The following is a 24,553-nucleotide window of genomic DNA, read 5'->3' on the forward strand; positions in this document are numbered from 1 at the left end:
CTATAACATGAAAAAATATTTATCAGCTTATTGTTATGGAAAATAATTATTATATTGGTGCATTCCTACCCGAAAAGGAGAATCAGTTCATAGCATGTCTTAGTTTTGTAGTCGTAGACATGAGTGTTTGTGAAAAACTTCTATTTTATATATATTTCTACTTAATTTATCCATTTGGTGATGGTAGCGGTGCATAAATGACACACTTCCCCTAAATATGTTTTGATTTTGTGCTGTTTAATGGACTCCTCAACCACTTATTGCATTTGACGTGCAAAGTTTTCTTCTAATCTCAATAAATGTCAGAGTACCTCAGCCATTGAATTTTCAAGTAAATGAGATGGATTGGTCAGCGGATGTTTTTTGTGTATTTAAAGTTTAAACCATCTGCTTTGGTGAAGAGATTACGGGATCGACAGCATCAACACGTTGGCAGCATTGAAATGCAGTCAGTTCTTGATGGGAATGTAAAGCGTTTTGGTTATGCATCAGTGTCTTCTGACACAGGCCAGTCTACTTCACAGTCTTCTGCTCAGCTGTCAAATCACTCTACAACTTCACATTTTTTGTGGATTTACTTTAAAGACGGATTTTGGGAATCATTTGATGGCATGATAACAGAAAGCTGTCACCACCGGGTTATGGTTTTCATGCTTGAATTCTCCATCCGTATTTCTTAGCTTTGGAGGAGTCAGTGCACGGCGCGCACCGAGCCTCTCAATGACAGACGTAATTATTGTTTGATGTCGTGCTCACACCTGCCTTCAGACTGCCCAACAACTGTCAAAATCCCTTTTGTTAAGCCGCCGATTTTGTTGGCTGTAATTTCACGCGGTCGTGGTCTCAGCCGTTAATTAGTGTAACAGGGTGCGAAATGAACTAGAACATGCTTAAGAGCCAGCAAAAATTACATGGCATTCCTTTATCAAGCTGCTCGAGTCCATCTTAATTAGGCTTTTATGTCACTCCTACTTATTAAATGTGGTTTCCAACATGAAAGAAGACAAACACAATGTCATTCTTGCTATGACGATAATTATGTCTTTATATTTATTATTTATAAGAACGTTCCTCAGCTAGCGCCCACCTGTCATAGGTTTCATTGGTTTTTATCATATGCAAAATTATAATTCTGTTTGTTTACACAGGCCCTCTTTATGTGTCTTTTGAGTATCCCTGTGTATTTAGGTGATTTGATCGGGATTTTACTTTTACTTTTTACTTTAGTGGCCTTTGACCAATATTTTATAAAGGAAATAAGAATTTATAAACATTAACACCAACATGTAGTATTTTAAAAATTAAACCACTTGCATAGACTTTATGGACAGAATTGAAATTAAACCTTTTTGTTTATCTTCATAACACGAATTAAGAAATTTTTGATGAAATCCGAGAACTTTCTGATCCTCCATAGACATCAACGCAGGTTACACATTTAAGGTAGTAAGGACAGTGTTAAAAGAAGAGTAGAAATTGTTAAATAAAGTTAAGTTTTTATTTCATATAAGGTTGTTCTTTTGAACTTTCTATTTGTCCAAGAATGCTGAAAAGACGCATTACCGTTTCCACAAAAAACTTAAGCGGCACAGCTGGTTTTAGCATCGATAATAAAGAGAAAAGTGCACAAAATCAGCATATTAGAATGATTTGCAGATGAATGGCTGCGGAAAATTTAGCTTTGACCTCACGGGAATAAATAACAGTTAAAATTATTTAAATAAGAACAGTTGTTTTAAATTGTAATATTTCACAACATTACTGTTTTTGTAGAATTTTTTATCAAATAAATGCAGCCTTGCTGATCTAGTCACTTCTTTCCGAATATTTTACGAAATCTTAAAGACTCCAAACATTTAAACAGTAGTGTACAGTATTTTTTTTATATTTTGTTGAATTGTGTGGTCACATTCACTCTGCTTTTTAAATGTGATATGTATGATTTGACCACATAACAGTTTTTTTTTTTTTTTTTACCTGTTTTGTGAACTGACCACTTGTTATGAGATCACCTAACACCGGATTCACAAGATGCCTTTAGAAAGAATATAAAGTATTTTCTCACTGTTTTTGTCCCACAGCAAACCACAGGACCTTGTGTCACACTCTGAATTTTCTCCACCCAGTTATCACAGAGATATTCTCTAATTTCCCTCGAAACTACCGAGCGCTGACATCTCAATCAGCATGTTCAAAGATGCCCTTGATCTGATCTCATCCTCTCAGGCCCTGATCACTGTGTTTCCTACTGTCCCCCCATCGATTCTGCCTCTCCGCTCTCGGAAAGCGAGGACGCACGAGGGGCGCGTAATTGTATGATGATCTTAAGTGGCACGGCAGAAGAGCTCCATTCTCGGAGAGTGCAGATAATCAGGAGTACCGCCTCTAACGGGGACTTAGGAGGAAATTGTTGTCACTTATTGGGCTGGAGGATGATGGATGGCGAGGCTGGCTGTGTGTGGATCATGGTGGCTACTTAAGACGCGGAGCAGGACTGTTGGGAGGGAGGATAAAATCATTCCTATTATTAAACGCCATTTACTGCAGCTGCTGAGATGGGATTCACGTTGTGTGCCTCGGCTCTCAACTCGTCTTCTCCCTGTGGTCTTCCTGACTACAGATGGACATTTTGGTCAATTTGTCAAGCGTCAGACAGAGAAATGAAGTCAATAAGCAGATAATTATTTCGGTGTTATGGCATTATTATAATTCTATCAATTTTGTCTCAATGAATGTGAAATCAAACATTAAAACTAGTTATTTTAAATGGTAAAAGTGAATTGAAAGTGAAACTGACTGTATGAAAATTGATTTTTCATCTGTCTGTCTGTCTGTCTATCTGTCTATCTATATCTGTCTTTTTGTCTATCTATCTATCTATCTATCTATCTATCTATCTATCTATCTATCTATCTATCTATCTATCTATCTGTCTATCTATCTATCTATCTATCTATCTATCATTTCTTCTATCTGTCTGTGTCTGAAAAAAATGACCATTAATTGAAATTTCTTTAATTCTGCCTCCTGTTTGCTATCTCAATTCAAATTCAGTCTAAATATGGAAAACAAATCGGAAAAGGTATTTCAAATTCGTAGATGCGTTCTACTGTAAAGTATATGGTAGATTACACTGTAACTGATTACATCTCAAAAGTAAAACCCAGTTTGCATTTGGATTATATGAAATCTTCATGTCCGTATACCTGACGGTGAATTTGATTGTCTAGCATTAGCTCTAGGTGGTTTAAACCTTAATAATAGTAATAAAACGCTGTGTTTTAACACACTTGTACAGCTCTGTAATGGATTTGTATGTCCTCAGCATCGACGTAGAGAAGTGCCATATAAGAGGTTAATCCTTGGCTTTGTGGTGGAACTCGTCGCTCGGAGCGGGTCACAAGGTCATGGCCGCGTCTCTTTTACATGCAGAGAGCCTCAAAAAGCGGAGGAGGACTCGTGTTAATGGAGCTGAGCCATTATGTAGCCGATAGTGTCAGGGCTGTTATATGGGCCCGTGCTTACACAGCAGATGGGTTCAATTCAGCCAGTGCTTCAAACGCAACATAATGAGGAGTTCAGGAGGTTTTCTCGCCGTTTGTGTTTGTTTGCAAAGGTGTTGATTGAACTCATTTAAAAGCAGCTTTGTAGCGCTGTCCTCCTAATCGTGGTTTCTGTGCTATTGAGACGAGGTCACATCCTCCATATCTGTGGTTTAGTCTTAAGACAAGACCCCGGGTGAACTCACCTCCTCGTTTCTTTTGATCGGTTCAAATGGGTAATGCTAAAGCTCACTTGTTTCGATTCAGCCGGAGACTTGAAGGACTAAGACGAGCACTACAGGATTCTTCAGTCTTGTAAAAGCGCTTTTTATTTAATATATTTACTCTCAGAACTGGTATTGATCCCCTAAATATAACATTATCCTCATCTGGTCGTCCTTGATATGTTGACCTCAGGTAGTGATTGCTTAGTACAATGCTCGGCTCTCAAGCAGAGAAGACTTATTGAAATTCTTGGAAGCTATCAGACAATCTACTTTATGTCTTGGCTTTGTTAATTAGGTTTAGGCACTTGGGAACAGTCAAAGTGTGGTGAAAAACTCGTAAAATTCTTCTCTAAGTGCTTGTCATACTCTGCTTTGGTGGTTTACATCTAAGCTTATTTTGTTTATTAAGATTATTGTTTGCATGCATAGCATGTTTTCTGAGCGTGTATTAGTTCAGAGGGAAAGTCCATTTAGCAGTTTTAATGTACTGGAAACTATTACATTTGCTTTGGATCCAATCAAGATGGCTTGTATGTGGGTTACTATTTCAAGAATGCTGTAACTGTTAGTATTATGATTGACAGAGGACTTTTAAAGGGATTGTTTATGCAGAAATTAAAAATCACATCATTATTTTGTCATCCTCATGTTGTTGTTGTCTATAAACAGTTTTCACACAGAAATCACAAGTAATTAAAAAAAATAAAATAAAATTGTGCGAACTATTTGTTGTTGTTTTGCTTATGATAATAGATCCAGATTATTTTATTTTATTTTATAATAAACAAAAAATAACACTGTATTAAATGGGAAATGTAAAAAATATTTTCTTTCTGTAAGCCTCAGAGTTTTGTGTCTATGTGTGCAAAGTTGCAAACAAAGTAAAAATAGAGCAAAGGGTGTTTTTTTGTTTGTTTGTTTTGTTTTTTCCTGAAGGTTTGCTGATAGTACCAGATTTTATTTATTTATTTTTTTACTATTTTATTTTATATGGCAAATTACGCATTGAAATTGATAGGAAATTTTAAAGTTGAAAATCTGAAATGGTACTTTTTCTGAGTTTTGTGTCCATGTGTGCACACTAAATAAAAAAAGACCAAAGGTTGTTTTCCTTTTTCCTTAACTTTTGCTGATAATACCAGAATTTTTTTTTTTTTTTTTTTTTTTTATAAGTAACAAATTAAAATTAGTGGGAAATTTGAAAGTATAAATATATATATATATATATATATATATATATATATATATATATATATATATATATATGTATTTGAAAAGACACGATGACTGACGTTTTATTTTTGCATACAACTCAATACTGTCAAAAACCAAAGTTACGTGACTTACATCCGACCTCAGACAAAAGCCACATTCGTCATCCAATCCCAATGTACTGTGAACACAGAATGCATTTTGTTATTATAATTTGTTATAATTTAATTGCAGACGGTGGCGACATCTTGGTGGCTACAGAGGCAATATGCTCATACGTCTGCAGCCATTAAAGAGCAGTAATTATGCAACAGCCAACGCCGTGTTCAATAACCCATGCAGGAGCCTGACAGTGGCTGTTGTCTCTTAATTAGGAATTTGAATCCTTAATGCACGTATTTAAAGACAAATAATTAGACAGATTTTTCCTCCCTCTCCTCTCTTTGCTGACATGTGCGTGTAACTACCAGCTGACCCAACATATCTGCTTCTGCGGCGGGGGGGCAGGAGCAAGAGAATAAAAACGTGAAGCTTGTTTCATCGGCATATTACAAAGGAATTAGCGCGGCAAGGCATCCGCGCCGGTAACTAGGCCAGCGACGTTTTCTAGTGCTCCTCTTCATTAGAATATCTGAACTGTTATAAATATGGTTCAGATTACGTTATTGTCTCGTTATCTTCTCTTTGCTCTGCGCACTAATGAGTGGGACAGGGCAGCTAAACGAGCGAGTTCCGTTTACATTATTTGGAATGTGCTTTAATAATGCTCATTAGGCAGTTCCCTTTTTGTTACTGCCGCTTTAATTAGATTTCTTGCCCCCCCATGCCTCTAATAAGGGCATTCGTGGCTGATAATGCCTGTAATGTATTTGTTACTACAAGATGAGACAAGAAGAAAAAGAAGTGAGATTATTTTTCTTTTTAAGTGCCTTTTAATAGAAGGAGGCTTAATTGGGGCTTGTTTGGTTTCCTCTTTTCTTTCATTTCTAATGAGTAATACGCCACTGCTCTAGTTTTTCCCGTGTTCAGAAAGCCTGTTTAGTTAGGTTTCATTTAGGCTGTTTGTAGGCCACAGAGGTGTTTTTTTCTTCTTCTGAAGATCTGCAGATAATCAGATCAAGAATTTATTTTAACTTTATATGTATCTAATTTAATTATTTTTTTCCTTTTTTTTGCCAAGGCATTGTTTTTATAATTTTTTTCTAAATTCTACACTTTCTAAAAAGAAAAAAAAAGGCAAAGCTTTGACGAGAGTTGCTGATTTAAATCTATCTTATATATTTTTTAAAGATTTTATGAGATCTAATATATATAAAATATAACATATATATGAAAATTGTATTGTATTAAATGTCTTTTTATCATGTGTGACCCTGGAGCACAAAGCAAAGCAATAGCCAACAATACATTGTACGGGAAATTATGTAAAGATCTTGTTCCATGAAGATATTTTGTTATGTATATTTTTATGTACCATAAATATGTCAAAACCTAATTTTTGATTTGTAATATGCAATGCTCAGAACTTCCTTTGGACAACTTTAAAAGCGATTTTTTTTTCCGAATATTTGATTTTTATGGTGTTTTTTTTTTTTTTTTTTTTTTTTGTAGTAGTAGTAGTAGTAGTAAGTAGTTGTATCTCAGTCAAATATTGTCATATCATTACAAACAATACACCAATGGAAAGCGTATTTATGCATACAGATGATGTAGAAATCTTAATATTTAAAAAATGGACCCTTAAGACTGGTTTTGTGGTCCGGGGTCACATATATATAGGAAAGTCTAGAGAAGATGTATGATGTAAGATGGGTTCATTTCTGGTGTTATGTGCTCATATGCACAACCCACTCTGCCAGAGTTCCACTTGTAATGTCCTCATACAGGAAACAGTCTCATTTCCTCAATCAAGTGATTGCTGGGAGTGTTTCACTGCCCTGGCACCCATATGTCTGCTTTAACCGATGCGTTCGGGTCCTGACCTGATAGAAAAAGCCGGGAGAACGAAGAGCGAGACACTGGCAGACAGAAATCAATGGCAGTTGTCAATGAAGTCCAAGGTCACCGTGCCCTCCTGAACCAATAGTTTAAGGGAGCACTCATTTGGCAGAAGTACTTTTAGATGGTGACAGAGCATTTGACATCTCCTCAGCAGTGATGGACTGTGCATTATGTCTTTTCCATGGCATTTTTGGGGTTTCATGTTACTTTTAGCCAGGTAATAGATAATTGTATGTCTTCATTATTGTTTTTTTCTTTGTTCATACAGTGAAAGTCAATGGCAACCAAAACAGGTTTTTACTAACATCCTTTAAAATATGTTCTTTTCAGTTCTGCAAAAAAAAAAAAAAAAAAAAAAAAAAAAAAAAAAATATATATATATATATATATATATATATATATATATATATATATATATATATATATATATATATAATATAATATAATATATTTATTTATTTATTTATGATTTCTAAATTATTTTTATTATTATTATTATTTTCATCTCATCAATATCAAAATTTTAATATTGGGGAATCCATACTAAGTATTGAATAATGTACAGTCAGCCAGCAGCCTTTTTTCTTTTTTTCTTTTTTATTAAATATTAGATCTTTAAATCTTTAATATATTTCATAAGAACAGGGATCTAAAATGTAATCAGATGAGGGCATTTATCGCTTGCATACGGCACAATAATTATAAATAATGATTGAATAAATGAGCGTGCACATGCTGGGATTTTTCAGCTTCAGCTTTTAATACGAGAAGCTTTGCAGGATATCCCACAAGCCCTGCTGTGAATAAATACACATCCTGTACTCTAACTGACTGTTTTGCCTGAAACTGTTTATCAGATCACCTCTAAACTCCTGAGAGGGAGGGAGGGCCGAGAAGGAGGAGTCAGACGTTTCCTCTCCCTCTCTTTGGCCTTGTAGTCTCAACCCTCTTAAAATCTCTCGTCAGAAGTGGAGTTTAAAGGATGTGCTCCTCCACCCCCCTCTGTGTTTGTCACGGGTGATGGGTGACATGGGCGTCTTGGCGGCTGCCACCAGTTTACATAATTTCGACATGGCCGCAGGGAAAAAGAGACTACGGCTGCAACGATCTTCACTTCACATTCCTCCAATTAGAAAGGCCCCTGCTCCGCCGCTTTTCACAGCTCTTGGGGAGCGGGAATATTCAAGCTTAACTTTTCAGCCCGCAGGGCAGTCACCAAAGAAAGACGTCGTGGTGGAGTCGTGAGGACGTTTAAGACAGACTAAAGATGCCCCAGTTTATCTGACAACATCTGAAATGGTGGACGTGATGTGGAATTTGGTGCCAGACATGCTGAGAATGTTTTGTGAGCACTGAAATGTATTTCTGAAGTCGAAATCAGTCTTACTGTGAATCATTTTTGGTAGAAAAAAGTACTGTATCAAAATGTGATATCTTGCTCTTCTCTAAAATTACTTTCCTTATTCGGTGACATCACCTAGACCACACGGGCCACTACATAATGTTAACCGGTACACAGATGTAGTCTTGCCATTATTATTATTATTATATTATTCTTGTTAAATACAGGGATACATGATATATACAAGTTATATAATTTTTAACTGTATCATCCATGATGTAACGGCCAATATTGGATTTTTTATTTCTCCTATTTTATTATACATTTTTTTATTTTTTACATTGCCTTTGAGTTATCTAGTGGTCACTTATAGTAAAAAGTAAATAATATTATATAATAATTATTTCTAGTGTTTTATTTTTATTTTTACATATTTATTTTGACGCTATATTACTCACTTAAATCTTTTTTTTTAAAGCTAATAATTCAATAACACTGTTAAATATAATTTATAGCAAGTACCGAAATTAATTCAAAATGTATTAATTGTTCATTTTAACAGTGATGCTTAGATATAAATAATAGTAGCTTTTTATGTTTATATATTTATAATATTTGTTTTTCTTTTAACAATATATTATAACAAATTAAACATTGGCTTATCTGTATTAGCCAGAAACGTATTTTTGTTTCCATTTAATTTTAATATCACATTATAGAAGTAAAATGTTCTAACACTGTTACTTTATTCCCTTTTCCATTTTTTTGTCTGTATTTTTTATTTTGAATAAATTTGATCAAGCCTCTAGCATTAAATAAATGACTTTCATTACGCCTAATGAATGCATATGATATTTAGTTTCACGGTTTTTGCCGTAATGCATATTTGATTGCTACATTAATTGCCTGCATACACCTGTGTAATGCTAATGCACTCCCTCCAAAAACTTTTCAAGTTCCACCGCAATCAAAGTACAGAAAACTGTAGAGAATCGTATTCCCAATTGCGACGATACCACAGAGTCTAACTTTTTCTGAGAGCCTTCTCATTTGAAAGAGGCCTTTGATGTCTCTAGTCGCTGGAGTTCTGCTTAAGTGAACTGTAATCTCTGGCATTAAGACTCGCTCTATCTTTATCTCCATCCCTGAAACATGAAATGAATTACCACCAAATTTTCTCCTCTCTCAATTTGGCCCTCACCTTGCAATAGGGGTCATTTCCTTAATTGGGTCCTTGATTTGCCCAGCCGTTTATAACCTTTTTGTGTCATCAGGGGAGAATAGCACAATAATCAATATAAAAAAAAATTCTGAACCAAGGTGAATGTAAAGTTTGACCCTGTGCACTTATTTGTGTGACCCGGACAGAAGGAAGTACATCCTCATTTTTCTGTCTAGATTTACTGTGCTGCTAAAATAGCACAAAATCTGTTCCGGAGAAAGCAGAAATGCGGCACATTAGTGTAATTTTGTAGGCTGAATGGCTCTTTATTTCTTCTCAAAACGAAAAGCTTTTTTTTCTTAAACGCATCTTAATGCGAGTAAAGTCGTCTTGCGTTGACAGCACTTGTCCGACCTGCTTACCCTGACACGCCTGAGATGGGTTTTCTCTCGCGCTTAAAGGGTGTATTTATAGAAACGTTGCATTAAGCCTGTGCCGTGTTTTGTTTATTTGTTGCTTTTTTAGGTACAAGCATTTCTTGAGGGACTTGACAGAGAACACCAGTCCAGACAACCCAGAGTTTCAGCGGCTTTCAAGTAAGAGGCACCGCCGTCTCGCAATTCGACAAACACTCTCTTATCCTGTTAGCGCTCTGTGACAAAAATGTTGATGGGTTTAGCCTGTTTTTTTTATTTTTTTTTTATTATTATCTGTTTATTGTCAGGATCTGTATCAAGCTGCGGAATCACATTCACCCAAAGTCACACTTGTTATGCTTGTCAAATTTGCTTTCCACTCTAGTTTGTCACTTACAGAGCAACCTAAAAAGAGATCACTCAACGTGTTTGTGATGATGAGGTGCTTTGCAGAGATAAGCATTGCGGAGGATACCATGGCCTGTTGAAGAAGGTGCAAATGCTGAAATCGTTTCATATGGTGCCAAAACAAACCCGCGTCTTAAAGGGAAAAAAGTTTTTAAGCTGGCAGCCGAAAAAGACAGCCTCCCTTGTCTTTGTAAGGGTGACAAAGAACAACTCTGGGCCCCTGTTGTAGCACGCACACGTTGTTATTGTCACCGGGTGGCTTTGCTCGCCGAGGATGAAAGTACGGCAAAGCTTAACGTGAGTCTAAATTCTCGATGTGGATTTTGACATAATTAATAGGGACCAGATCAGAGGATATCAACCATGCGAAATATAAATAAATAAAATCTCCGGCATCAACAGAAGCCCCGATAATGACTCATTTCTATCGTCAAATAAACAGCAAATCTGACTTAAGAGCCTGTGTACACAAGGAATTATTTATGTGTATCAATTAAAATCTCATTGGTTGCTTGCTGCTTTTGCTTACAAATTAAAACAGCCCCTGATTCTAAGATGAAGGTACATATCCAGATTTGCCCCTCCATTGCTTCTTCCTCTTCTCATTAGAGCTGCTTTTTAAGCTCGCTAGCTTTTTTTTTTTTTTTTTTTTTTTGGAGTGGAAGAGAGAGAAATAGAAAAAGTTTCCTCGATCGGCCTAGGCATATTGTAAAGGGAATTATTTAAAAACAACCCCAGACAAATTATATTGTATCTGATTAAGCAAACTAGCAGTGAAACTCACAAGAGGCTTTGTTGTTGTTTTCCAGTTTTCTTTTTGTGTGTTGATGTCACCGCCCCCCCCCCCCCCCCCCCCCAAAATTTACTGCTCTTTTTATGTTTCTCATCGCACATGCTCACGTATGCAGTCGAAACGCAGCTCTTTTAATTATCATAATTGTGGCATTCGTCAGTCGTGTACATTTTGGGGTTGCTAACTTCAACATTTCCCTACAGCCAAGTATCTCCTCGACTCGTTCGCGAAGACTGTCAAAGGTTAATTAAAAAAAGTTAACACTTGAGAACTCCTCGGACCGAGTTCTGTTTAAACATACTGAATGTCTAAAATAAAAAGACAGAGAGAAAGTGTTCGTAGAATGTGGAATGAGATGGGATTAATAATGCATCAACCGTAGCCCTGTTGAAACACAATTATAGAGAGGGTTTTCTTAAAAGGGAAGGACTGAGAGTCTTACAGAGAGGCCCAGTCATCTCTAAACAGTCACTTTGTTTGGTTTTGCTTGTAATTGTTCTAAAGATAAGCGACTCAATTATGCTGTGATTATTTTACTGTGAGGCAAACGCCCCGAGCGCTGTGTTCATTGTCTGAATTGTTAGAGTCAATAAGACCAAAGCCCGGTTTCAAATTAGTATCCATCTGCTTGTTTGTGTTTCTTTTTTCTTTTTAATGAGTTGATGATGTCTACATTAGTTAATGAATTCCAGGCACGGTAATTGGTGAAATGTTTTCTCAAACATTTTAGTTGCAAACTGAAAAAGTATGATCTGAAACTCTGAAAACGAGTTCACTCTGCATTATTTAGATCACGTTTTGACGCTTTTATGTTGCACAGCTTGCTTCCAATAAACCAATGAACCACAGAAATCTGTTTTGTACAGAAACCGTGTTTATCAGGCAGACAGAAATACAAAAGTTTCAGATGAAGTATGGTAGGCCTTGTGCTTTTGTTGGCTAGCACAACATCCTATGGCAAGGTCTTCATCCAATCAGTGGTAGTTGGATGTCTTCCTCCAGGGGGTTGATGGTAAAAATCAAACATTGTGTGGAGGCCAAAAACAAACTGTTATTATCATATGCAATAATGTAGTTTGCATAATGCATGAACGCCAATGGGTGTGCACTTATTAGTGTGTCACGCTGTTGTATTACTCATTTGATGCCTGTAATAAGTTCAAAATTGCATAAATAGCTCACACTCTTGTTCATATTACTGTATTGAACTGTGTTTTTTGTTGTTGTATTTTTTTTTTTTTTTTTTGGAACCATCAAATTATATAGTTATGGTACTGATTTAACACTCTACAAAGAAGTGCATATGTTGTTATTATTAACAATAAATCATTAGATTAATGCCATTAGTACACACAAAAAAATGCAATTGAACATGTACTCAATGTATCTCTGAAAAAATACTAGAGAATACGAGTAATGCCAAAAACACAGTACTGAAGCTTGCCAATTTTGATGTCAAAACATGGTTAGAAATTTGGTTTCAGGTGTCCTGACTAACCTGAGAGCTGCAGTGAGTGACAGACAATTAATTAGCACCAAAAGAGTGGAAAAGGAGAGTGATGCATTGTGAAGTGGAAGTTTTAGTTTTTTCGAATACCGTTTCCTCCAAGCACATAACAGTGATATCGTAATTGCTGCACCTAATCTGCAGTTAGTCAAGTGAAGTGTTTATTAACATGACAGAAAATTTAATAAACTGTATCTTTAAATGTACACAGTGTGACATGCTTTGGTCTTTCATTGTGTGCTTGGCATATGGAGGAATTTTAGGCCCAGAATTAATAAATGGCAAATTAGCGTTAAAGCGCAATTCTGCTAAAGTGCCGATAGGAGGGACATTTCTGCAGGTTATTTACTGACAAGGTGCAAAGGCATAACATCTAATTTCCATAATGACCATCGCAATCTACCAAGAGCAGTGCAAATTGCGTCCGCTTTAATACATGCTTTTTTGTCGTTGATTTATGCCGCAAATACCAATGAATTGAAGAACACAAATCTTAGTAAACCATGTTGCGCGATTCATTTAAATACTCTCCTTCCTTAAATTTCCAGACAGAAAGGTAAACTCCTACAATTGCATATTCGATTAGGTGAGTCGCAAAAATAACTTAATTGCTAATTTCCCACTGCATGTCTTAAGTAAATCTTGACAGTAGCTTTTTAATGCCAAATGAGGGTTTGTGCTGGCGTAAGCTGATAGTAAGTAAATCTGGCCTTAGTGTTGTGTTTATTTTGTTATGCTCGCAGAGTTGGTCATGAGTCTGTTCAGTTCCTTCCACTTTTTCATGCCATGTGCCCTTTCGGTGCAGAGGCAGTGGAAAGCCATCTCAGAGGTCGCCCAGCAGATCCAAGACAACGCTCGCAGCCATGAGAACCACCTGCAGCTGCGCAGAGTCCAGAAACAGCTGAAGGGCCGAAAGACCAGAATCCTGACTCCAGGTTAGAGACTGTGATCTTCCATTCTTTTTATCTCCCAGAGCTCCGTGGAGAGCCAGAGAGTTAAGCGGATGAAGGAGGTCAGGTGGAAGAGTGTGGAAAAGTAGTCTTGTTTAAAAGAGATCCAGCTGTTTGCCCATAATCAATAGAAGCGATGGCGGGCGGTTTTGTTTTCGCAAGTCACAATCGCAGTCTCCGACGAGAGAATTAACTGAATTTATTGACAAGTTCTCCCCGCTAATTGGCAATGGAAGGGAAGTGTGCCTTATGTCAGTTCTTTCCATCTTTCTTCTCTTGTGCTGCTTGTGGAGTGGAGGTCCTTTCTTCCTTCTTATTTATCCCAAGGGAGAATGCCCACGTGTGAAACAAAAGAGAAGGAGATGGAGAAGGAAGGGGAAGAGAGAGAAAAAGACAGAGAGGGCCTTGTCGTGAATGCCTTGGCCTGCCAATCTCCCCCAGGACCAATTAGCGCCTCTCCTCATCTTGTGGGCCGGCAGATAAAAAGGAAGCTGGGAGAAAGGGAGCGAGAGAGAGAGTGTGTGTGTGCACAAAGGTGGATGGGAGACTGGCGATGAATACCCAACGAGCACTGGGCTCATTTCACACAGCGCCGGATGTAGGAAGAGTGTAAAAAAAACTCCCTCTCATCCTGTTTTTCCAGGACTCTAGAATTCTACCGAGGTCTTTTCTCTTGTCCAATAAGGCTTCTTTTCTTCCACTTGCACTTTTTCTGACTTCAGAAGGCCGAACCGAACCAGGCCATCCCAGCTTATCTCACCCAACCCCTCCGTTTCCTCAGATGTGCCCTAACGAAAGTGATGCTCGACAGATGAGAGGCTTCGGAGCCCCTTAACAATATTAAGTGGCCGGCTTGGAGATAAGGGCAGTGTAATTCTCAGCCGCAAAGCTTGAATCAATGGGACATTGATACAGCAGACAGACTGTCTGTTTCCTTGGAGTCCTCAGCAGGACGTTGCTGCCACCACAGCTTTCCAAGGGCCAAGCCCAAACTCTTTGGCCTACAGAGCGTAATAGAAAGACAAAGAGAGAAAGATGAGAACGTTCCATGCCCTTTAGATGACTTATCCCCCCCATTGGTCAGTTAAGTGTAGATCTTTTATGCCAAAAATAAGCCACCAACCAGTAATATCATCAGCTAACAGGTTGAAAGTGTGCTACTCAAGGGGGCAATAAAGTTACTTTCAAATAGCATAAAAAAATTGTGCTATAGGGTGACGCAGAAAAAAAGAATTGTTGAATAAAGTCGTTATTTTTGTTTTCTTTGTGCACAAAAAGTATTCTCGTAGCTTCGTAAAGCTACAGTTGAAACACTGATGTGACATGATCACCTAAGGATCCTTTGTGCCTATGGAGGGTCAGAGCTCTTGGAATGCATCAAAAAATCTTATTTTGGGATGAACGAAGATGAACAAAAAGTCATGAACGACATGAAGATGAGTAATTAATGACAGAATTTACATTTTTGGGTGAACTAACCCTTTAGTCCAGATGTGTTATTGTTCAGGTAACTTGTATTGCTCTGCCATAACAGTTGTTGGCCTAAAAGAGACCAATTACTATAATTACATGATTCTGACTTGGATAAAGGATTCAGATGTCAACATAAAAATTACAACTTGTATACTCTGTATGTTCAGACTTTACATCCCATAATTACAGTAATTCCGTCATGAAGTGAATGCACCATGAATAAAGAAGACTGATTACTCCTACTTGCAGCAGTGAATCCAGCGTTGTGTAATTGTAAAGCTTGCATTGCCTTGCATAGTAGAATAGGTTTCAGCCGTAAAGTCACAATTGTTCATACAATCGAGTAACCTGAATCAGAACAAAACTTTAAAAAGAGGGCTCCTGGGCTTTGAATACTATAGATGAACACCTGAATCCCCTTTTAACTGACATGAAAGGGTAACCTATCCAACAAAGCCTTCTTGAAATTAACAATGATCTGACTTGCCATTCCATCACTTTCAAACCGAGAAATGCTTTTATGTGTCTCTGGGTCTTTGGCTTGGTCACATCAGGAGGACCCCGGCCGCTTTGTAGTGCAACCTTTAGCACCCTGCAAACCACTAGGTCCTTTGTAGCTGGGCAGAGGTGCTCTTTGACAGGGAAAGTTGAAAGCGTTCAACATGAAGAGGGGGATCTCCAAGTTCCTGCTCTTTGAACTCCGCCGATGAAGCCTTCCTTGGATATGTCAGTCCAAACCAGTGACAGGTATTTGAGGCATACAGATTCATATTAAACAGAAGCGGGGGTTCTTTACCGCTATACCGGTGGACAACTTGATGTTTTTGGCACTGGGTGTCTTGTTATTGAGTTTGTACACTTGTTAGCATTGTGGATGTGAAACCGAAATCATCAGGCATGACTATTCTGCATGATCCAGATAGAACTTAACCATGTAAATGCATGTTACCAATTTAAAGAAGCCAAATAAACCATTAAATCCAGTCTGCACATGTCGCCCTAAAGTATCACAGAATGCGTCTTCGTTGTTGCCTCATATTAAACCTGTGGCACTTTTAAAAAGCGGTTTGACCCCTACTTGACCCCTCTGCTAATCATAAAGTGCTTGTCTGTCGCTCAGAGCATCCATTTTGAGCTCCACACTCTTGCTATCGCCAGAGCTGCAATCACAAGGTTCACTGGGGCAATTAAGGAATCAGTAGCAGGAATGAAATTTCATCTTATCTATCCAAATGTCAGCATCTAATTTAGTTTCCATCATGCAACTGCCAATCACTGAGAAGGGAGATTGGTTGTCTCTTTTCCGTCTCAAGTCATGTAAACCTTCTGCTTTTTATTCTCTGCTTGAAATTGATTTTTTATGTAGACAATAGGTAAGTCCTTCATCCATTTCCCTGTTATCTCTTCTCGTCGTAGGGAGGTGGTACATTCGGGAAGGCTGGCTAAAGACAGTGCCCCCTAAAGGCACGGAGGCAAAACCCAAGATGTTTTACCTGTTCTCTGACTTCCTGCTCCAGGCCAAACCATGCAGTCCCATACATCCTACCAATAGGGATAAGTTTGCCTGCCAGTGAATCTACCCATTAAAGGAGTGCACAGTGGATAAAGTCTTCGGCCACACCAAAAGCCAAGGAGGCCTTATTAGTGTAAGTTTAAACAGCAGTATTTACAATTCAGATGGATTTATTTTTGTTCATAATTCAGTTCACATATTTTGGTGCAAGTCATTTTTATTTTCATTGATATTCATAAATTGGAAGTGTGTTGTTTCTGACCCACTAACTCCACTAAAAGTCATGCTTTGCCAGTCAATGCCGTATTGATGTTCACACTTTTCTTAGAAATCAGCTTACTAATTGCATGCTTATGATTGTTGCATTTTGAGGAATAATTGGCAAAAATATGTTTTTATTAAAAATACTAACATTTCATCTCCATTAAATATGTCCACACCAGAGGTAACTTGGGTGACTGCATGGTACATTATTATAGTAAATACAATAGATTTTAAGATTCTGTAATCAATGCGTTACATTTTATTGGTGGATCGATGCATTCTTACAACGCCAAGTATTTTTTTTGGCAATCTGTGGAGTATAACACACTTTTATCCATTAAAATTCTTCATTGGCACTCTTCAAATCCATCATATATACTTGAACCATATGTCCCTCCCCACACTTATTGTTCTCAGATTGACTTGATCTGCAAGTTAGCAAAAATGATCAATTTATCATTCTCCTTCTAGCGCTAATTACTCGAGTTCCTCATAAGGCTTCAAGTTTTAATGTCTCCACATGGCTTGATCTCTTTCCAGGTCTCTGTGCTGCCGCTGTGTGACAAATTATGTCTAAACGATCTCCGCACTCTCATGAAACATTCAGACGAATGTATCGTACAACCCACAAAGGCATTTATTCCACATGGTTTGGTTGGTTTTAAAAAAGCGTAAATCTTAGAACTAACATACAGTTATTACATGTACATACTGAGATACATAATCATTAACTACAAAAATACAACCTAAAGATGTAGTATACATTACTTTACAAGTTGTTCGGCATTTCCTAAGGTTAAAGGAGCTAGTGGTCTCAGAACTACCACACTATCATGTCGCAGGTATGCTTTTTTTGGCACATGGAATAGACCTAAAAAGGCCACCTGCTCTAAAGAAGTGTGGGAAGGCGTTCGCATCACTCCATCAGATTAGATCACAGATCCATCTCTTCCGCTCAGCCGCTGAATGCATCTTCCCGAAGCCCTGTCAGTGCTCTGCACTCCTCTCCTCTCCTCCGTTTGGGCCGTGGCCGAGGCTGCATATTATCTAATGGCTAGAAATGGCATTTCATTAGCCTGTTATCCCACAGAGGCCTCAAATGCATACTCAATGGCATTAGGTGTAATTTCTCATAAGGACACATTATTGATCCCGGTTCCACCCGCCTCCCACCTGGACCAAAGGGGAAAGAGGCTGTCAGCACTCTCTGGCCCCTCCCCGGCCGGGCCGTGAAGAATTAAAGCAAAATTAAATTTGACAGCTGGAAATGCCATGGCAATCTATATGCAAAGTTCGAAAGTAGTAGTAGTAGAGGAAAATGCGCTATGAAAATTTTGGCTCCCTCTCCCCTGTCCATTTGTCTAGATGAGAGAGTGTTTGTATACGGATAATTTCTTCCCTCCTTTTCTCTTTCTCTCGCGTTTCCCATCTCCGCATCCCCCTCCCTTTTCGTCTCTCCATCTTCCTCTTGCGGCTCCCCGTCTTTCTTTCCTCCACCTCCTTGAATATTATTCTGCATCCATGACCGATTCCCTTTGATGTATAAATAATCAAGTGAAATTATGTGCATCGGAGAGGCTCCGTGCTCCGCCGTTCGTATTATACAAAGTAATTTCTACCTAAGAGGGTCAGATTTCCTGACAAATCCCTAATTACCGCATCTCAATAGAAGTGGAATCTATTTGTGCATAAATCAGGCCACCCGTCCCCCCATGCGGCGGACCCCTAATATCGCGCTCCGCTTTGCCTCGCTCGCTGAACTCGCTAATTTGATAATACTTTTGATGATGGTACATTTGAAATCTTAATCTATTTAATACCTAATGAGAAACAAGTGCACCAGACACCCCCGCCTCCTTAAAATACAACCGGAGCGCCATTCCTTTTTACCAGGTGTCCATTAAAGACCCGGCTCCACTCATCATTACGATTCCGTCCCCAAACGTAATAAAGATTAGGCCTGATTATTGATATGCTGTTGGTAACTGCTGCCTTTTCCTCCACTCCGGTGGCCTAAATGTGAAAGGTCATTTAATATTTTCAAGGCCCCAATTATAATCCACTGTAATGGGTCCCCATTGTAATTATTCCGAGGATAAAGCCTCTGTCTTTGTTTGGAGGTGGATGGTTCCCGTTGTCTTGTTTGACATGTGTAATCTAGCAGTAAAGTCTCCTCAGTGCGGATGAGTGATGGTAATTGCTGTTGACTCAAGGATGAGCCATCTGACGGGAGGCGGAGAACGTGGGCCGAGCTCAGAAAACTTGTCCTCCAAGTGCAGATCATTGCCAAATTAGCAGCTGAGAGCATCAACTGGCACATCTGTGCGCCTTTGGGCTCGAGTGGAGAAAGTGTTGCTTCCTCTGCAGCTCCTTCATGGTTATTTCCGTGACCTATTTTGCATCAGATTGAAAATCAAATCATTAAACGCAGTACATTTTCTACTAATGTTATTGATGATGTTCTTTAATGCTTTGTGAGGTGGATTAAGTTGTCTCGTCTTCAGTGATGTGCGTTAAAATTCATCTTAAGGCCAGTTAAGCCTTTAAAATGCCTAATTGTGGCTGTTCATCCTGTACATCTATAGGCTATGTGTTTGAAGAACTGAAGTCAGTACTGTGGATCCTAAGATCACAAATGTTTGAGATTTTGAGACCTCGGTCCATGTAAACACTGGAGGCAATGCTAACAAACTAGTTCATGGACGCCCTCTAGTGATCCAAAGGAATTATGTGCACAACAAAATATGTTGTTTTTTTAAGACGTTTTTACCATTTTCGAGAGACATTTCAATAAAAGGCGATATAATTTAATTAGACCTTAAATATATTTAAGTGTACATTTTGTGTGTGTGAGAAATTTATACAAATGGTACCACCAAAATCATTGCTTTACAGTGTCCTTCACCAGTTTCTATTATACATTAACTCTCAATCTCTTCCTCTAACTGAATATTTTCCCTCTTCTAGTTGACCTTTGCCAGGGCCAAACTTCTTCTAATGCCTCCGTTTGGCTATTGGGTGAGTCTGTCTGTCCACACAGGGATACTCAAAATTCAGCTCCTAAAAAAACGAAACTTTTTAGGCTACTAACCCCCAAATGTCACTCAACCCTGGTTTTGAAGTTAAAACATCAACACAGCTCATAATCATTAGCCTTAGATTCTGAAGTCAGTGTTAGCACAATATCAGTGCCCTTTCCTCTCTCACAGAGCAGGGAGATGGTTGACACAGACACAGTCCCAACTGCTCAGCTCTGTCTGAGTGATTGAGAGGGACAGGCTGTCACCTCATGCCATCTTAATGCTTTAATTATTATTATTATTATAATAAAACATTAAAAATATATATATCACATCCATATATTTAAATGCATGTACCTTGACTCGTTTGCCACCTTAAAATTATTTGTAATTCGTATGTCAAATTACATAGCAGTGGTGTATTCAAGTCATTGCATTAATAATGTGAATTGTTCTTTAAAATGCTTCATGCATTGAGTGTTATTCCTGTGAGACAGATGTATGTTCAGTATACATATACAGTATACATTTCGTTCTCCTGTTATTTATTTAGTTTTTCTTTAGGTCCAGAAACCTAATTTAGGGTTTCCATCATTCTTAGGCTATTTTCCATCTTCTCTCTAACCCGTATAATTAAACAGGTCATTTTTTATTACTTTGCTGCACTCATTTATTACTTGCTCGCGGGTCCAATATAATTTTTAAGCATCCAATCCTTCAACAGGTTTAATAGAACAGGTTCACAAAACAATCTGTGCCGGCATACGGCGCATAAACGGTTAAGATTGGACGGACAAATCCAGGGACCATCTTAAATGTAAATCTAAACTCTGGATATGCAGAGCTATAGGTGCTACACAAGGCCTCGAACAGTCATTATTGCAGTTTAGTTTCAATAAATGCTTTTTTTTTAGTTCTGACAGTTTAAACCGTATGTTTAAATATTGTTTGTCGACTCAACTGTTTAACTGAATGTTTAATAGTCTTATTGTATTGCATAAGATCAAGCTTATTTGCCCCCTTTAAATTGTGGGATCCATTACTCTTGTGTCCTTTTTTAATTACCTTCATATTTGACACAAGTCATGTCACCGATCCATGTCACATGACTTACAATTGCCTTTATGATTCTGTTCGTTCCCCTCCATGATTATCTGTAACGTGAATGTAATCGTTTCCTTTCATGAAACACTATCAGATTCCCGTTATCGATACAGTATTATGTTATTGCTATTGCTTGTTGTTGGGAAATGTAATCCATGAGCTTATTTTCAGTTGTTGCATACCAGTAATCTTAATGCCACTGATTATTGACTTGAAGCAAGACCAAACATATCGAGGCCCTCAAGACCGTCTGAAACTTAAGAGCACATCATTCCCTCCAATTTCCTTTGCCATATGCCCAGAAATCGACATCACTAAATCAGTGATGCACATAGGTTAGTATAATGTATTTCCATCTGAGTGGTTTTAATTGTAATATTTGTGATGTTTCTTTTTCGTTAGTTGAGGAATATTGTTATAAAAGATGAACATGGTTTAGGTTTTACCCACACATTTGCAGATACACACCAGTACTAGTTGTTTGCCAGGGGACTCGATCAGTTCGCAGTCGATGGTTTCGATGACATGAGGTGAAGGCGGCTGGAGCCTTATGACAAAACTGACGTCTCCCATCGAGGCAGATCCGCTCAACTCTATGGTCAGAAAGACGTCTCCTATACAAACCAAAAACTTCCCTTTCATGTCACCAGAAAAAACACACACAAATATCATGTGCTATAGACTCAGTGTCTCCCGTGCTGGATCAAAAAAGATGAAGGAAATGATCAGTGTGTGTTTTAGAGGACTATAATTCAGAACATTTTTGAGTTACTGTATATTCTCCTAGTTTTGATTTAGTTAGTCTTTCCCGGATTCAAACACTTTTGTCTCTTTCTGTCATTTTCTTTTTCTTCCTTTCTTACAATAATATAAAAAAGAAAGACTTACCCGTAAACTAAAGACTGTATTACTAAAGACTTAGTAATAATAATAATATGAAAAAGGTGTGTTGTTTTTATTCCTTTTTAATGTATATTTTTTTTATTTTTGAATTTCCATTCTTCTACTGATTGGTACAGAATCATAAAAATATTATCTGTTGGTCCACAAGTCAAAGAACAAAGTCATATTTATTTATTTATTTTGTTTTTAATGCAAAACATTTATATTTTATGTTTTGCATTAATCAATAATGCATATAATATTATTATTATTTATTTTTAACATTTTTTTTATTATATTTTTTCACACTTTTTGTTTCTGTTCCACACATTTTTATGCCACTTTCTTAACCCTACAAATCATATTTGTATAATTTCATTTTAATTTTTTATAATTTAAATTTAAAGTTTTTATTTATTTATTTATTTTTTATAACAAGTAGTGTATTTTGTCCTGTAATTTTAGCCTATATACTGTATACATTTTAGGCATTATGCATTATGCAAAAAAACAAACAAACAAAAAAAAGTTTCAAAATCATTTTAAAATATATATATTTTTGGGTAAATATATAAAATAACATGTTCAAATTTATTCTCCATCATTTTGTGAAAAGTAGTTGATACATTTTTGGATTTCATCTCTTAACCGTAGTCGTGAGCTGGAACATTATTATTATTTTTGTTTTACAAGGTACAGGTATAACAAGTGTAACATGAGCTGGAACTTGAAGAGGTGGTCTGAGTTTGTCATCTGTATTAAAATGTCAAGATTAGCATCAGGTATGACATGAAAGAGGAGCTAATGGTGTAGTTTCATACTCCAGCTTCTTGATTCCTGTTTAAATGACTGATCTTAATGTGTTCCCTGGTTCAGTTGATGACAGATGGTCTCGTTTTCCATTCCAGGCAGCTGAAGTCAAAGAATACAGTGGTGCACAGAAGAGACGAGCTGCGTAGGAAGCCTATCAGATCGGATCCAGACAGTCAGAACACTCCAGAACTACAGCAAACATGTGGAATAAAAAGAAACATGGTCTGTTGTTGTTTCATCTTTAATTACAATTAACAAAAAAATTATAATAACTATTATTGTTAGTTTATTAGATTATGCATAGGGTTTTTAAAAGCTGAAGCTTTTCTTTTTTTTTTTTTTTTACCTAATTAGTTATATGTATTTCTTTAATTTAATCTGTTTGCCATTTTATATTTATGTATATCTGAAAACATTTTATTACCTGGTTTGAAGGGTTAAATCGCCTAAAAATATGTAATTCTTTCATCATTTACTCACCCTCAAGTTGTTCCAAACCTGTAAGAGGTTTTTTTTCTTCTGTTGAGCACAAAATAAGATAATTTGAAGAAAGAATCAGTTGATGGTACCCATCGACTCCACTGAATGTTTTTTCATTCTATGGAAGTCAATGGCTGCCGTCAACTGGTTGGTTACAAGCATTCTTCAAAATATCTTATTTTATTTTTTATTTTTTTGTGTGCTCAATAGAAGACAGAAACTCTTTATATGTTTGGAACAACTTGAGAGTGGGTAAATAATGTCAAAGTTTTGGTTGAACTACTCCTTTGAAATTAGATTTTTAAACTTCTGTACACCACTGTTCATAATATAATTTAAATATATATATATTCTTTGGATTAGAAAAATAAACTTGTTTATTAGAGAAGAAATATGTAATACTTATAAATATTGTATTATATTATAATATTGTATTATAATATTGTGTAAAAAATAATATTTCTATAAATAATATAATACAAAAATGCAGAATTATTATTTTGCCACTAATAATTAAAAAAAGTGAAATTCTATCATGAATATAAATTAATAAAATTAATTTTCATTGTTAATCTGATTAAATCACTTATAATTTTTAAAATGTATATCATTTTTATTTGTATTAATTTATACCGTATGTTTTCACATTACATGCACTCACACATCTGTGGTTTCTCTAATGCAGATGTTGGATGAAGAGGTTCAGGAACACAGAGAGGGTCACACCAGCAGTTCCATCCCTTCAACTTGGGAAAGCGGCTACAGCGCCACCAAGAGGCTGAAGCCCGGTCAAGCTCCTGCTGCAAGGTAGTTTTACAGCATCACTTCATGTGATCAGACTCTGATAGAACAATACTGTTCCATCTCTGTTATCTTAACCAGTACATTATGTACCCAATATTAGTAATACACAGCTTCTATTACAATTCTCTTTGATGGTCTGAAGAAAAGGTATTTTATGCTGTGTGTATATAAAACATGTACCTGCAATAGAAATCTGAATAGCATAATAAATCTCACATTGTTAATGCAGTCCACAGGAGTCTTCTGGATGGAGCTGCGTCATACTGTGAGGAGGTTCATGTTCTGAAAAGAGCTGAAAGAAATGCCCACAGACGGAAGGAGCAGAGGTGATTTAGGATGAATGCAATGCAATCTACATCTACTACACTGCTGCATTTTTTGCCATATGCCAAAGAATATACCGCAATGCAGGCTTATTGCTTTTAAGCATGTTTACTGTTGGTTTTATACTGAGATGTCTTACTATTTAAGTATAATACAATGCAGACAGTCATCACTCAGTTATCACCAATAATGGCCTAAATCTAAATATATATATAAAAAAACACACAACACAAAAACATAATGTATAGTAACAGATTATTTATCTAATCACACCAACTCTGAATGTATATCACTATAGTGCAAAACATTTATTATT

The 24,553-nt window shown here is 37.0% G+C and overlaps 1 protein-coding gene across 1 annotated transcript in view; it reads left to right on the top strand.

Moving 5' to 3' along the window:
* arhgef39 (Rho guanine nucleotide exchange factor (GEF) 39) overlaps positions 1-24,553 on the top strand; it is a 34,741-nt gene extending 10,188 nt beyond the window's left edge. The window contains 9 exon segments of the mRNA XM_052555028.1: positions 10,012-10,082; positions 10,211-10,215; positions 13,422-13,545; positions 16,450-16,679; positions 19,778-19,840; positions 20,324-20,338; positions 22,729-22,851; positions 23,795-23,916; positions 24,143-24,553. Coding sequence (XP_052410988.1) covers positions 10,012-10,082; positions 10,211-10,215; positions 13,422-13,545; positions 16,450-16,679; positions 19,778-19,840; positions 20,324-20,338; positions 22,729-22,851; positions 23,795-23,916; positions 24,143-24,182 — 793 coding nt within the window. The 3' untranslated portion in view covers positions 24,183-24,553.

This window comes from Carassius gibelio, chromosome B4 (assembly GCF_023724105.1).
Source record: "Carassius gibelio isolate Cgi1373 ecotype wild population from Czech Republic chromosome B4, carGib1.2-hapl.c, whole genome shotgun sequence".
NCBI classification, from domain to species: Eukaryota; Metazoa; Chordata; class Actinopteri; order Cypriniformes; family Cyprinidae; genus Carassius; species Carassius gibelio.